Below are 15,212 nucleotides of genomic sequence, written 5' to 3'. Positions count from 1 at the left end.
GAACCTAATTCTCGGTGCCGCATTACCTCGATAGTGTACCTACACTGTAGGTTGTTTGCGTAGGTAGGTACGTATACACTGTACAAACCGCGGTGGCCTCGAGCAACTGCCAGCATAGTACACCAACATACGTCTTTCAGACCTATTAATTCCTAGCGTACATAGGTCCCTTGGCTCATCCCGTCGTTTACCACAGCTGTGAACATGATAACGCGTTTTTCTCTTTATCTGGCCTAGTACAGTACCTAAGGTAGAGCTTGGCGATGACGAGGATGAGGTAATGATGTAGAGGTACGGATAGGGATCCGAGTGCCCCATTCTTATTGGTTACAGGGCTGTATCACGAGCTATCCGATCGCAACCCATCGCTCGCCTGACCCAGGACATCACTTCCTCCATCCACAGTAGGTATAGGTATTGTCACGAGCGAATCGCTGTGCCCTGCATCGAACCCGTGGCATCCCCTGGTTGACCACGTCAATAGCTGTTTAAGCCTTGCCAACAATTCCCACAGCGAACTGCGGATTGCTCTCGTACATCGAAGACCTAGCCATCTTATTTCTCCTGGCATGGACGTAAATTGAGGCGCGCCCTTGGATTTAGCTCCAACGACAATCCCCAACCTCGACCTCTCCTTGTCACCGCCCGACCACCGTCCTCGCTCCGCAAACGCCCCTCGAAAGCCGTGAGTGGCGCTGGACAGCGTCCTCTACGCATGACGTCGTCATCTGCCGAGTCTCCAGGATGCGAACGTCCCTCGGGCGAAGAAAGTAAGCCTGCCTCCAAGGCAGGCAACCTCTCTCGAAATGCGTCGATAGAGCAAGAGCGCGAGAGTGGACATGGGCATGGGCCAGAACGAGACACGGAGCAGTCGCCTCTCCTCTCCCCTGCACGGGAAGGGGATGGCTTCATAAACGGGCACACGGTACGGGAACAGGTCGACGAGTACCAGACCACAAAGAGCGTGTGGTACCTCATCCTCCTGACGATAAGTATCGGAGGTCTGCAGATCGCCTGGTCCGTAGAGCTTTCAAATGGCTCCCCGTACTTGCTGTCCCTCGGCCTGAGCAAGTCGTTGATGGCTCTCGTCTGGATTGCCGGGCCGCTCTCGGGCACCTTGGTGCAGCCGTACGTGGGCATGCTGAGCGACAACTGCCGTGTCCCATGGGGCAAGCGGAAACCATTCATGCTCGGCGGTGCGGCCGCCACCATTGTCTCGCTCATGTTTCTTGCCTGGACGAAGGAGATTGTCAGTGGATTTCTGGGCATCTTTGGCGCCGACCCCGCGTCTGAAGGTGTCAAGGTCTGCGTAATTGTTGTCGCCGTGCTCTGGGTGTATATCTTGGACTTTGCCATCAACACCGGTAGGTCCCAGCTTTGGACGCATGCTCTTCCAGAAAAACATCAATTGACAGATTTGGCACAGTCCAAGCCGCCATCCGCGCCTTCATCCTCGACTGTGCTCCACCACACCAGCAAGGTCAGTGAATTAAACTCGTTGTATCTACCGAGGAGGGAGGCTGAGCTGAGCATATTATAGAGGCTGCCAATGCCATGGCAAGTAGAATCGTTGGTGTTGGCAACATCATCGGTTATGTCGCCGGTTACGCGGATCTCCCCGGGCTATTCTGGTGGCTTGGAAATACCCAGTTCAAAGGCCTCTGCGCCATTGCCAGCTTTGCCCTCTTTGGCACCGTGGTTCTCAGCTGCCTGGTCATTCGAGAGAGAGATCCCCGGCTCGAAGGCCCCCCCGCCAAAGACAAAGCCGGCGTCCTGTCCTTCTTCCGCAAGATCTTCACTTCAATCAAGAGGCTTCCTCCTCAGACCAAGAAGGTCTGCGAAGTCCAGTTCTGCGCCTGGATAGGCTTCTTCCCCATGCTCTTCTACACGTCGTCGTACATTGGCGAGATCTACGCTGAGCCGTTTCTGGAAGAAAATCCGAACATGACACCCGAGCAGCTCCACGATCTTTATGAGGAGGCAACTCGGATTGGTACCTTTGCGCTGCTCATCTTCGCAATCACCAGCTTGGCGACGAATGTCTTTCTCCCCTTCTTCATCGCCCCGACATACGACAGCCAGCCGGTGGCAGAAGCCGCAGGGTCGGGCGAGGATACGGCGTCTTTCAACGATTACGATGGTCCGAAGTCATGGTTAGAACGTCTGGTCATCCCTGGCTTCACTCTTCGTCGTGCCTGGATGTACTCCCAGATTCTCTTCTTCGGCGCCATGATCTGCACCGTCTTCGTGCGCTCGGTCGAGGTCGCAACCGTTCTCATCGGTCTCGTGGGCATCACCTGGGCCCTGACTCTCTGGGCGCCATGGGCTATTATCAGTGCCGAGATCTCCCATCGCGATGCCCTCCTCCGCTCCCAGAGGCAGCTCAGCTTATCGCCGAATCGCGGGGCAGTTGGCAACGCGCCATCCCTGGACGGTTACTCGGACCATGATCGGGACATTGACTCTCAGGATGATGCGGAGGAGACCGACCAGGCAGGTGTCATTCTTGGCATCCACAACATGGCAATTGCCGCGCCACAGATCATCGCGACTGTGGCGTCGAGCATACTCTTCCGCATCTTCCAGAAGCCCCGAGGCACCCCGGGGGATCACAGCATCGCCATCGTCATGGCGCTCGGCGGCGTCGCGGTGCTGGTCTCGGCGTGGTTCATCCACTGCATCCGGGACGAGCCTGTCGTCTCCTCGGACGACATGGTTTCTGTCGAGGAGGCCGAACCGGCGGACAGATCGAGCAGGTCTCGCAGCCATAGCCGCAGTCGCAGCTATGAGCAGCTGCCCCGCGCCAGCTTGGAGCGCGCGAATCTGGTGAGAAACACCAGCTTTGGTGGTGCCGAGTACTAGGCGCCTCTTTGCGTGGCCGTAGCATTGGTTCATTATGTTCAGTAGCAGCTGTTTATATGTTTATGTCGAAGGTGGAATTGGTCAACGGTCTCAGGCGTCAGTCCTTTGTGATATAGGAGTTGCTGATTTTTGCATATTCAGGCAGTCATGTTGGTCGCATGTGTATCGGCATAGATTGGTTGTTCAGATCGTCTACCTAGAACCCCGTCATAGGACATGCCCATGTCCGGCTATGTCAATAATTCAATTCATCGATGTTCCCAATAGTTAGCCTCGCTTTTTGGCAGTGCTTCTAATGAACCCCCCAGCTCCAGCAACAGTTTACACATGGCGGTTAGGTTGGCATCGAGACCAAAATAGACAAACCAGGGGAAACAGCTACGCTAACTTGATTGATTGGTCCCCCTTTTTTACGATTTCCGTACCTTCATCTCACCTTCTCGTACCCGGGGACAGATCAGGTGGGCACTTCCGCGACAGCCCTGCCGAGGCGTTTATTAGGTTGCGCTGAGCTACGGACGGGACAAGTGCCGCGGCCCCATCACCTCCGAGTTCTCGGCATCTACCATCCCATCCTTGACCGCAGCTTTCAGAGGATGGGGATATTATCCCCTACCCACCCGCGCAGAAGCCGCAATTCCTGGTTTGAGAAGTGCGTGCCCAGGTCATACCCCCATCTTCTCCATCCTTATGATAGCCCGCAGCGGCATTGTGGGGTTCGAGGTTGATGCCATTGCTACTTTTCTCGCCCAAGATACAGGCTAAACTCCGCACTGGCGTGTCGCCATTAATCAATATGCCTCCTCCCTCTTTTATAAGGTCGGAGATTGTCGTCCGCAAATTGAGATTCCGTGCTCTGTCGGCGGCTTCTCAAATTGGCGGTCCGCTCTGCCTCCTCTAGATTACCATGGACCCGTCTGGAGCAACATGTCGGGTGCGGCGGTGGTGAGGTATTTGAGGCTACGGGCCCCCTGTATATATTATAAGGTGCAGTACACACGTACCTAGACTACGAGCCGGGTAGTCGAGAGTGATTTATATACTTCCCAGTGCCTGCTTCCTCACAAGCGGGACTGTCCTCTTTGATCTTCTTGTGTTGCACATACCTGTTTGCTTCCACCCCCTTTTTTCCCCCTTGAAGATGAAGACAGCCACCCTCCTTTCCGCCCTTGCGGCCGCGGCCAACGGCGCCATCCTCTGGGACGGACGCTTCAACGACCTGAAATCCGCAGCGGACCTCAACACGTGGTCGTGGAGCAACCAGGTCGGGCCGTACCAGTACTACATCCACGGGTCGGGCGACGTCGGAAAGTACATCAGCCTGTCGGCAGACTTCAAGAACCCCAGCGACACGGGGTCGAAGCAGGGGGCCAAGTTCACGCTCGACAGCACGGCGTTCTGGAACGGGCAGAACATGCGCCGCACCGAGCTGATCCCCCAGACCACGGCGGCGATCGCGTCCGGCAAGGTGTTCTACCACTTCTCCATCATGCGCAAGGACACCAACGCCCCAAGCCAGAACAGGGAGCACCAGATCTGCTTCTTCGAGTCCCACTTCACGGAGCTCAAGTACGGCTGGATCAGCGGCGAGCAGGGCACCAGCAACCCGAACCTGCAGTGGATGACGAGCCAGCAGAGCCACTGGAAGGTCGAGTGGAAGCCCGACGTCTGGCACAATGTTGCCTACGAGATTGTGAGTCGTTCCCCCAACCATTCCTCTTATGTGTCGAAGAGTTGGAGTAGAGGGGGGGAGAGAGAGTCATATATATAGCAGTCATGGCTGACTTTTCCCACAATAGGACTTCTCCGGCAACAAGGTCGGCTTCTGGCACTCCGAGGGCGGCGACCCGCTCACGCAGGTCGTGGCCCCGGTCTCGGCTTCGACCTCATCCAACGGCGCGGACTGGCATTTGGGCGTCCTCGAGCTCCCCCGCGACGGCCAGAGCGATAGCAACGAGGACTTTTACTTCTCGGGCGTCTACATCGAGTCCGGTTCCATTACCACTGCTGTTAGCGGACCTGGTATGTTATCCCATCTTTGTCATGCATATATACACAATGTATATGTTTTTTATGCCCCTTGCTGACAGTTTGATGTTTGTAGCTTGAATAGAGTAGTGTCTGGGATGGGTGTGAGAAGGGGAGCCAGGAGGGAGACGAGGCGAGCGTCTCCGGGTCGGCATTTGGGCGATTCTGCTACGAATAATGAAATCCATATCGAGGTTACTCTGAACCGACCGGAGCCACTTGAATTAGCGGAATTGGTGAACCTGAGCTGTATAAATCGCCCTCCAAATACAGCCCCATAACCCCCCTTACTCGTGGTGAAGTTGGATTCAACGACGAATCTACGGCCATCATCAGTCCAAAAGATCTCGTCCACCTCCATAGCGAGAGAGAGCACGCCAAACCTTACTTACATTTCTCCTGGCCCACTATCCCTGACCTCAAATCCCAGCAACCCCGTGACCATCCATCCATCCCTCATCCCCCCTTGAAGCGCTCTTTTCCTCTTTCTCTCTCTCTCTCTCTCTCTCTCTTTCTTGTATATATAAAGAAATCCCCAGGGAAACCAGCCCCCGTTCGTAAACCCTCACCCCCCACCACCCCCGTCACACGCCCCCAGTGCAGTAACCGTCTCCCCCGGCACGGGGCCCCTCCCCGGCTCCCACGCCGTGACGCCGGCCCAGTAGGCGCAGAACTGCGTGCCGTCGGCGCAGTATCGGACGTCGCACGACGGCTGCGGCGGCGAGGCCGTGGTCGTGGTCGGGCCGGGGGTCGGGGGCGGGGGCGGGGGCGGGGGCGGGGGGAAGAGTAGAGGCCTTGTTGTGGTTCTGGTGGCTGTTGTTGTTGGTTGAGGGGTCGGGTCTGGGAGGACGGGGAGGACGGCTGCTTGGGTAGTGGTGGAGAGGAGGAGTAGGAGGAGGAGGAGGCCCGAGAGGAGTGGTGGGGGGGATGGTGATGGTTTGTCAGCCATGCTGGGCTGGCATGGGGGGGTTTGTCAAAAAGGGGCAAGGGGTGGAGGTTCTTCGTGGACCGGGAATAGATGTAATGATGAAAGGATAGCCTCCTAGTTATAAGATTGCAGGGCAGATCAACTTATGCCTCAATTGCTACTGTTCCAGTTACGATACAGTCTCTTACATAGACTCGGCGGTCCAGGGCGTGATTTTCCTTCTTGACACAGCAACACTTGTCATACTAGCTCGACTTTTCGCCCCGGGAAAATATAACATGCAAATGCAGTAGCAAGGCACAAACAACCTATTCTCTCCGAGAATACGCCCTGTATACCCCGAGGAGGCGAGTCTCGAGCTCGTGGTCGGTCGTCAAGCAGGGGCTTTTTACTTCTCGATGGCAGATTTCTACGATGTGATATTTTATATACAACGAGTCAGAGCTGAGTGTCAACTACTGCGAATAGTGACTTTCATTACTGAGTTGGGTTGAAGGACGGTGTTGTAACGCAGCCTCCTTGTTACGATCCTTGGAGGAGCGAAGAGAAGAGCTAGAGCGAGCGTACCACGCAATTTAGAGTACACAGAATCCTACACGTCTAGACACCTAAGGTTGTGTATTCTCGGCCACACCTCCCTGCCGCTAGAGGGGGCTCCGACGCAGAACCACCGACGAGTGAAACCCTTTTTAACGACGGTTCACAATCACACCCCCGTACTCCTCCCAAACCCACACTAAACACCCCAATTTCCACCATATTCACATCTCAACTCCCGTCCTTTAATTACTGTTCCGCGCAGCCGAGAGGAACAGCGACATGATGACGGCAATGCCCGCCCCCCACGTCAGCGGGCGCGCGGCAGCCGTCTTCCGGTTGTCCTGCACGACGACGTACACAAAGTTGTAGACCACACGAGAGGCGAGGCTGTATTCCCGACGCGGGTCAGTCAGTTTCGCCGCCGAAATTGTCGTTCTGATCCAAACACTGTGCCAAGGGAGAAGGAGAAGGAGAAGGAGAAGGAGAAGGAGAAGGAGAAGGAGAGGAGAAGGAGAAGAGCAGGGGCAGGGGGCAGCACACAAGGTGCAAAGCAAAGCAAAGCAAAGCATGTACTTACTAGCCTAGCGAGAGCAAGTTCAGCTTCCGGGTCGGCACGCCCTGGGTGTTGGCGGCCACGATGGCGGCAGCGTACAGGCCGATCGTCTCCAGGCCGTTGGCGGCCGCGGCCCTGGCACGTTGAATGCGCCGGACGGTCTAGAGAGAGCGAGCAGGGCCGTGTTAGCTGGTTCGGTCGTTTTGTTCCATCATCCATTGACTAGATATACAGGAGAAAAAGAAAAAGAGAAAGAAGCCTTAACGACAAGCAGTGCCACCTACCACTTTGTCCAAGCTCTCATCCTTGGCCAGGTTCTCGTCCGTCCGCCGCGGCTGGGCGAGGTCATAGTTCCGGCCCGCCGCTCTGACGGCGTACGCGTGCGGAAGAACGAGTAGCACAAAGGCTGCCGGGACCTGTGCTCGGCGGTATCAGCCCGTGTCAGCCCGTGTCAGATTGGGAACGGTGAGGGGTGGGTAAGCGTGTCTGTCTTACAGAGTAGTATGACAGATTGCACTTTGTGAGATCAAACATGGCTTCCACTGTGTTGAGTCTTCGGTCTTATTTATGCGGTACCTGGCCAATTGGTATTTGAGTAACCCAAACTCGTCAATCTTAGAGATCGTATAGAAGGAACGGAACGCAGGACGCGGCGGCGGAAGCAAAGAGCGATATAGGGGAGCGAAGATGCTGGGTCTCAAGAGATCAGTTCCCCAACATATATACGTATGTCAACAAGGTATGAGTGGACATCGTCAACACTCAACAAGCAGCTGATTGCCGAGGCTGTCATGGCTGCAAGGATGTACGTAGTATCTAGGCGTCTTGGCAGCAACCCTAGCCCCTGCCCCTGAAGACTCGACTTCCGTTAAACCAGCTGGAGGCTCAACAATCCAACAACGTCAACTGCTAGTCGGCATTTTTTTTTTTATTAAAAAAAAAGGTTTTTTCCTTTTTTCCCGCAGCGCCATATCAAGGTAAAGTCCCTGATGTTACTTTGACACTAGGTCGCATCATTGTCTCGTTTTAAGCCACTTCGATGCTTCCGCGCCGCAACGAACATGCCGTCAACATCGAGAAGGTTCATACCATGAAGGGCAAGTGCGACGGTGGCAAACTGTGCGCCTGCCGTACTTATATGCCCTCGCTCGCACTTCTAGCCTCTCCGCATCAGGTCTTCTCGCCCTCCTAGTACCCATACGCAATAGTTTCAGCTCCCATACCAAGATTTCAGCATGGACGTCGCACTTGGAGACTAGGAGTACTCCTCCCCTGCATGTCCACTTGAGTCGAGTTCATGTCGATCATCTAACTCTGCCAGGACACCACGAGAAGGTGCCCGTCTGTCGTCCCAGGCTGGCCACCGCTTGCTAACCAACACCTCCACACCGGCTAGGACTCCCAGTCGTGCTTCCCATGTCGGTGCTGTGTGCTGTGCTGTATCATTGACCAAAAGGGAATTTCTCCAGGGACATGCGCTATTTGCTCTACAGGCAGGCAGTTAGTGCATTACAGGTGGTATTGCTATTATTGTCGCTATTGCTATCGCTATCTATTGCTATTGCCTTCGCTATCTATCGTTATTGCCGTGGCTATCTATGGCTCTTGCTGTCACTGTCTACTACGCTTGCCGTCGCTAAGATAGGCCGTTGCTGCCCAACGGTGCGAGTTGGGGAGCTGGGACTGCTGAGCTTTCCTTAATTAGATGTTGTTTTGCCACAAGAGACTTACTTTTATATGATTGCAAAGTATTAGACGTAGTTGCCGTTTTAGAAAACGTCCTCGACGCAAGAGCATGCGGGCTTTGAGTCTACCGAGATAGTCTAATAAATACAAGATTGGACTGAACTTCGTTTCCCTGTACACTATACGGTACTCGTACTCACCAGAGTTACACTTAGCGCCCACCGGGTTTCTCCCAGAGTTCATCGCCGCGACCCAAGAGCAAAGATATTGAAAACAACAACGGAGATCCATGCTGGAGATGAACGCGCGGTTGCGAAGCAGTTCGCATCTCCATACGATCAAGCCCTTGCAATAATGCAAGCTTACAGAGCATGGGATTCGCCTTCTGGGTCTTGCCCACCCCGTTTCCAAGAAGAATACGAGAGACCTCATGTCATCGAGATGTCCTTGTCGGACTGGGGCAAGGTGTCCCGGGAACTACACTTGGACGAAGAGAGTGACGAGAAGTATGAACTTTTTTCTTGTTCTCTTTTTTTGGTGTCTCCGCTGGATCATCCAAGTCCTTTTGCTAACTTAATTTTCATATGTTTTTAGATATCCACGACTTTCGTATAACTCGGCGACGTCGAAATTGACCATCCAATGCATACCCTTGCCTACCCATGACTCTATTTGCGGTGTTGTGACAGTGACTTTGGCTACGTACATGCTTAGCCTTCCTCCCAGCCTCAGTGAAGCGATGGAGCTGGTAGTTGGTGAAGATCAAGTCGGTGGTGGACGCTGGCGAGATTCTGGGAAAAGGCCCGACCTTGGCATATCCGTAACCAATTCGAAAGGAGCGCTCGTGCTGAGATGGGTTCTGGAAGCCGGATTTTCGGAGTCATATGACCACCTGTTAGATGATGCACGGCTCTGGCTAGAAGGCAGGCCTGACGAAATTTCCATGGTCGTGCTCGTCAACTTCGTCGAAACTCGACGAATCGCTGCCCAGTGTCACCCGACCAAGATCCGGAAGAACTTGGGATTCCTTTGGATGCGACCAAGGTTGATGCAGCAGATGTCATTCTCGAAGGAGAGTACGGTCCTGCTACCTACAAGGGTTTACAGTGGGTGGGACGTACGTCTGATGTCTCCATGGAATTCTGGGTCCGAGGGGGGGGGATGGGAAGGCGATGCGCCAAGGTGACCCCAAAAACCTCCTCCAAGATGACGAGGTCCAAACTCCTGAAGAACAGCGATTACTTTATTTCACAGTCTCTGAGCTCGCCTATTCTGGGACCACTCATAGCTTAATTATATATAGCGGAGTTTGAAGACGTCCAACATTGAGTCCTATAGACATCTTCATGACAGCAGATAATTATTGGGCTAGCGGTATCTGGGGAAACAATGCTCTCCCACAAGTGTCTCAGTTCGTCATCTGTTTCCATTCTCTTGCTCAACACAAGTAATCGCATCGCACCAATCATCCATCCTTTCATCCCATGTTATTCCTAGTCAAAAACGCCTAATAATCTTCAACAAGTCCCCCCAAAAACGCCATGCCATGCGGGAGCGATGTGCCTGTCAAAAGGAGCCACAGAAAGTGGACTATTCCCATATCCGTCCAATCTCCTCCCTCAGGTTTTCCTGTCCAATCCAGGACGCCTGGCAAGACAGATATACCTAAATTGTACCCTGTGCCTGATAGGTACAGCCATTCCGACGCAGAAAAGTAGTGCTAAGGATGAACGGTGTTGGTGTTATATATACATGCCCTTCTCCCCTGGGAGATGCATGCAATGGCTCCCAATAGGAGGTGGGAAGACATCTAGCGACATCTAGATGGTACCCCGTAACCGCTGCTTCCGAGCCAGCCAGTCGCCAAGCATGTTGTCGAGTTGCTGGTTTGCATGTCAGTATTTCCAATTGCGCTTTCACGCCTCTATCACCGGCTATCTTACCGTGGTTATCTCGGCCAACTTGGCGTTCTGCTCCCTGAAGAGCGATCCTGCAACAGGATGGTCTGGACCGGCCGGTGCAACATCAGACTTGTCATAGACGACAACAAGAAGGTCTCTAATGTCGGACCCAGAGTCGAAGAAGGCTCGCAAACTTGCATCGTTCCAAGTTGACGTCGTCGTGGTCGACGTCGACGTCGTGATAGAATCCTGCTTCCCATGCATCTCTCCATCCTCGCGCTCTATCAGCTCCGGCGTCGACCTGGATGACGAGTGATCCTCCTCCTGACTTGACGTATCGACCATCAGCGGCGGAGGATTGTTCGAATTGACCGGCGACACCTGGACTGGCGACTCGGACAGTCGATCTTGTTGCCGCTGGGGTTGGATCGTGGTTGCAGGAGTTCCCTTCTCGGTCTGGTCGGACGACGAGGACTGCTTGGTGTCATAGCTGTCTGGGTAAGTGCCGGGAAGGGTCGGTCTCTGCTGTGGCTTCTGACCCTCCTCAAAGGTGGGCGCTTGCCGTGTTGATTCCATGATGGCTTCCTCATCGGAGGAGTCGAAATCGTCAAGCCCCGTACGCGATTTGGCGTTGGTGACCCTTTGCGGCCGAGATTCGCCACTCTGTGCTCGCGATGCGATAATCTTGGCCACGTTCGACTTCTCGTTCTTTGGAGACCTGTCTCGTGATGTTGTTTTCCGGGGGCTGCTCTCGGGGGATTCTTGCAAATCCGGATCGACAATGCGCATCGAAGCTGGAGGCACGTTTGCAACGTTATTCACTCTTCCTTCAGATAAGAAGGTGGCAAGATCCATACCAGATTCCTTCTGCAGCGGCACGTTCGACCTTCTCGTCGGTGACGGTTCTGTCCGAGGTTGCTGTTTCTGTAATTTGCTCGGGTGACGTTGTGGAGCCATCGACTTTTCGGGTGACGTCTGGGCTTCTTCCTCCTCCGCCACTTCATTTTCTTGCCCGTCGTCGCCGCCGCCGCCTCCGCCGCCGGCATCCATCGATCGCTTCCCCAGAGAGTCGTCGTCGGCCCCGTCAGCATCCTTCTTGCCCTTCCGCGAGAAGAAGTTCCGGATCACGCTTGGCTTCTTCTCCTTCTCCTTCTTGTCCTTCTTCTTCTTGTCGTCCTTGCCCAGCAGGCTGTCCTTGTCAAGCTTATCTAAGCTTGGCCTTTGCTTCACCTCCTTGGACTCGGTCGATGCCCTTGGCGCATTGTCGTCGCGCAACAGGTTAGGAGTCAAGGTGATCTTTTTGGTCTCGACCGTATCGTCCTTGAAGAATGAGTCTCTGACAGTACCGTCGCTTGCCTTCTTGGGTCCATCTCCCGACTTGGTTTCGAATATCTCTTCGCTGGTCCTCGTTGCTGCCGTTGCAGATGCCGTTGCATCGCTATTGGCCTCCTGCTTCCGAGGCTCTGTCTTGGCCGCCTCGCTCTGCTGGGCACGCGGTTTAAGAGGCTCCACCTTTGCCGTCTCATCCTCGACTTCGGGTTCAGCATTCGCTTGCTTCGTAGCGGATTGCTGTGCTTGTTGCTCTTGCTGATCAAAGTACTCGGCCTCAATATCTTCCTCATCTGTCGAGTAGTCGAAGTCGGAATAGTCTACGTATGTAGGCGACGAGAAGGTAACCGTCTTTGTTTTCCTCCGCTTTATTGCAGTCTTGATGGGATTTCTGGGCTTCTCCGCTTGGTCGCAAAGCATCGTCGCCGACAACTGAGCCATGGTTAGTGTCCCATCCCATCCATTGTATCAAAGACATACGTCAATGTTCCGGTGTTTGTTTAACCGGGCTAACCTCTCCGTCGGTGTCTCGATGTGCTCGGCGGGCAGGTAGCCTGAAAACACACACACATAGATCAGCAAAACACTATGAAGCCATATGAAGCCACGCGAGAGTCGGGGGGAACGCACCAATGCTGCTATCCTTCACCACTCGCACTAGCCACCAGTAGCTGTTGCTATCATCGAGGAGGACCATGGTGTCCCCCTTAGTCGCATTCGCCTGACCTTCAACAGTCGCAACGAAGGTATGGAGAGCATAGACGAACTCGAAGTCGATATCCTCTGTGTCTTGTAAGCAATCGCCGCCCCAACCGGAGTCAAGAAACCTGGTGTCTTGTATGTCAGAAAAGTCGCCATCATCATCTTTGTCAGAGCTTTCGTATGGTACGGTGAGATCGTCTTGCTCGATATCGCCGATTGCCTCGTCCACGTCTTCCAGTTTCTGCTCTGCCGCCCGGTGTAGAACCGCGTCCTCCATCTCATCATCCCAACAGTCATCATCCAAAACGTCGTCTCCGGCAGTGGCTTCCTGTTCCAACCTCTCCATCTCCGCCATGATTTCCGTCAGTACTGATGTTGTCGTTTCCGACTTGGCGGGCCAATTGTTTCTCCGGTAGCGGTCATGGTTGCTCGGGGTCGATTCGTCGAGGGGTATCGGCCGATCCTGCGTGGAGAACTCACCGTACTGAAGATGATGATGGCGACTTGGCAACTCAAAGGTCGCCTTCTCTGCTTTCTGATCTGACATGCTGAGAGGCAAGTGTTTAGGATGATCGAGGTATGGAGAAAAGGACCTCGCATCGCTGGGTGTTGGAGAAGTAGCAAGACTGCAGAGGGTCGACGATGGACAGGAACTGCCAACCTTGCGCAAAGAAAGGGGCGGAAGGGTGCAGATAGACCCACCATCTTCAATCGAGGGCGAGCTCGAAATTTTGTCCATCATGTCGTCGTCCATGCCGTCATCGGCGTCCGCGTCTAGGTCACCATCGTCGGCCTCTTGGCCGGACATGCCCCCATTCTGGGCGATAGCCAGAGCATCCTGCTTCTGGCCCGCTGCCATGTTATTCGGACCGTGGTTCTCGAGAGTAGGCTGGCTGTTCAGGGAATTGGTGACTCCTGCCGCTAAATCCTCCGCGTATTGCTGCAGATCGCCGACCTCGCCGCCAACCCACGACACGCGGGGGCTGCGTAGATTCTCCTCGGCCGTCTCCGCGGCGACCTCGCGAAGCGTCTCAGCCTGATGGGGAGCGTGAGGTCCGTTGGAAGTCGACTTATTGGGGCGCGGGTGGTCCTGGGCTGAGGGCGCCTCGCGATCTTGGAGATCAATGGAGTCTGGGTAAATGGGAGACACGGACAGCAGTCAGTAAAGCCGCAGGAAAGGGAGGTACATGGCGCCGCCGAGGGCAAAAATGCGAAATGAAGAAAACCCTCCCCAGCCACAAGGGCACTCGAGACACAAGTGGAACCAGGGTAAGGCAGAGCCAACAAGGTTGTGCAGGTGGGCGACTTACCAGCGCGAATAAACTCGGGCCTCGTCATGGTGAAAGTAGCATAAAATTTCCCCACGGATTCGGATTGCTAGACTGCTTGTGCGCCAGAACCCTTTGACGGCGATGGAAGCTTGGGGTGGGTATCACCCTCTCAGCCGTGTTACGGAGCGAAAGGCGTCCCGGCCGGGGGAGGGTGTTAGCGGGTTTTGGGTTTAAATTTGTTGCTCCTCCCTCTTTTTATTTTCAAAATAATAATAATAATCAATTCAAATTCGGAGTGCTGTCTGTCTTCCAAGACGCAGTTTCTCCCTCGTTTTTGCCGTCGGGTCGCAAAATGTCAAAAGAGTGTCATAGCCAAGGGCTGAAGGGGGGAATAGGAAAGGGAGTGACAAGGGTGAAACGATTTTCAATGCCACAAGCAGATCAGGTACCTCCAACCAGATACTGCAGCTGTATGGCTCGGTGATTTGCACGCGCAGTGGTCCCAGCCTGCAATTGGGAGAACAAGACCAGCGACTCGAAGTTTGGAGAAGAAAGGGGATGGTCCAACTGATGAGAAATATGGGTAAGCAAGCGATATAGTAAGGTGGTTAAATCCCTCCGTACTTGGTTGCGAATTGGCACGTGTGGTCTCGTCGAGAGCAGATCCAGCGGCTCATCACATCACCCCAGGTGTAATTACTGGACGCTGCAGAATCGATGATGTTCTCGCACTGCTGGAAATTTCTTGTTTGCAGGGACACCACTTTGCCTGCTAGGAGGGCAGGAAACATGAAACAAAAGTGCAGCAGGGGGCTCCCCTGCTGGGACTTTTTCGTTGGTTGGTTCTCCCCTGACCAGACTTGACGCTGCCCAATCCGGAGCGCAGGTTCCTGGTCATTTCCCCTGCCCCGGAGGAGGGGGTACCTTACCTAATACGTACTGTTACTCCCTACCCGTGACCCGATCGATTGCCAAAGCCGCATAAGGTTGTCAATCATATATATTGCTTGAACCAAAGTATGGATACCGTCCATCCAACGGGCTCAAACTGCATGAATACCTAATATGATGCTTCCCATACCCGCCCTCTTCCCCTCTCGCCCTTGACGGCATATCCGACCCAGGTCTGCTCCCAGGCGGACCAGCAGGGTCACAAGACGCAGCCGCCTGCAAGCCATCAATTGAAGTCCCTTGCACTTATTGCGACTCCCAGTGCGGTGCAAGCATCAACGTGGCGAGGTACTTTGGGCTGAATCCTAACCCTCGAAATGTGTGCGCCATTATCGCTCACCCAGCTTGTCGACATGCCCTGGCCGAATATACAGACATATCGTTCAGGGCGAAGCGATGATTACCGTACCAAAACTGACCGGCTGTCCCTCTGCATTGTCACAAGTCAGCTCGACATGTGT

The 15,212-nt window shown here is 54.3% G+C and overlaps 6 protein-coding genes across 6 annotated transcripts; 3 read left to right on the top strand and 3 right to left on the bottom strand.

Moving 5' to 3' along the window:
• Window positions 1–376: 376 nt before the first annotated feature.
• Window positions 377–3,126, top strand: QBC33DRAFT_532709 (general alpha-glucoside permease). The gene is made up of 3 exons (XM_060427398.1): window positions 377–1,364; window positions 1,427–1,480; window positions 1,541–3,126. The coding sequence occupies exons 1-3, from the start codon at window positions 716–718 to the stop codon at window positions 2,860–2,862; spliced, it is 2,025 nt and encodes a 674-aa protein (XP_060285450.1). The 5' UTR covers window positions 377–715; the 3' UTR covers window positions 2,863–3,126.
• Window positions 3,127–4,003: 877 nt separating this feature from the next.
• Window positions 4,004–4,971, top strand: QBC33DRAFT_513464 (uncharacterized protein; the record flags this gene model as incomplete). The annotated part of the gene is made up of 3 exons (XM_060425982.1): window positions 4,004–4,555; window positions 4,662–4,884; window positions 4,967–4,971. The coding sequence occupies 3 exons, from the start codon at window positions 4,004–4,006 to the stop codon at window positions 4,969–4,971; spliced, it is 780 nt and encodes a 259-aa protein (XP_060285449.1).
• Window positions 4,972–5,455: 484 nt separating this feature from the next.
• On the bottom strand, window positions 5,456–5,839 carry QBC33DRAFT_605671 (uncharacterized protein; the record flags this gene model as incomplete). The annotated part of the gene is made up of 1 exon (XM_060432282.1): window positions 5,456–5,839. One exon carries the CDS (start codon window positions 5,837–5,839, stop codon window positions 5,456–5,458), a length of 384 nt encoding a protein of 127 aa, XP_060285448.1.
• Window positions 5,840–6,600: 761 nt separating this feature from the next.
• QBC33DRAFT_557284 (uncharacterized protein) lies at window positions 6,601–7,445 on the bottom strand (the record flags this gene model as incomplete). The annotated part of the gene is made up of 4 exons (XM_060429793.1): window positions 6,601–6,745; window positions 6,936–7,072; window positions 7,196–7,327; window positions 7,407–7,445. The coding sequence occupies 4 exons, from the start codon at window positions 7,443–7,445 to the stop codon at window positions 6,601–6,603; spliced, it is 453 nt and encodes a 150-aa protein (XP_060285447.1).
• Window positions 7,446–8,782: 1,337 nt separating this feature from the next.
• Window positions 8,783–9,969, top strand: QBC33DRAFT_347787 (uncharacterized protein). Its single transcript, XM_060423812.1, has 2 exons — window positions 8,783–9,103; window positions 9,192–9,969. Exons 1-2 carry the CDS (start codon window positions 8,952–8,954, stop codon window positions 9,781–9,783), a joined length of 744 nt encoding a protein of 247 aa, XP_060285446.1. The 5' UTR covers window positions 8,783–8,951; the 3' UTR covers window positions 9,784–9,969.
• QBC33DRAFT_532700 (uncharacterized protein) lies at window positions 9,937–13,821 on the bottom strand. Its single transcript, XM_060427397.1, has 5 exons — window positions 12,458–13,821; window positions 12,308–12,381; window positions 11,356–12,259; window positions 10,541–11,292; window positions 9,937–10,480 (listed from the first exon to the last, which is right to left on the bottom strand). Exons 1-5 carry the CDS (start codon window positions 13,386–13,388, stop codon window positions 10,418–10,420), a joined length of 2,724 nt encoding a protein of 907 aa, XP_060285445.1. The 5' UTR covers window positions 13,389–13,821; the 3' UTR covers window positions 9,937–10,417.
• Between the last annotated feature and the right edge of the window lie 1,391 nt (window positions 13,822–15,212).

The sequence above is a fragment of the Phialemonium atrogriseum genome, assembly GCF_030411735.1.
Source record: "Phialemonium atrogriseum strain 8032-3 unplaced genomic scaffold QBC33scaffold_7, whole genome shotgun sequence".
Classification (NCBI taxonomy): Eukaryota; Fungi; Ascomycota; class Sordariomycetes; order Cephalothecales; family Cephalothecaceae; genus Phialemonium; species Phialemonium atrogriseum.
This window is presented reverse-complemented; position numbering and strand designations above follow the sequence as displayed.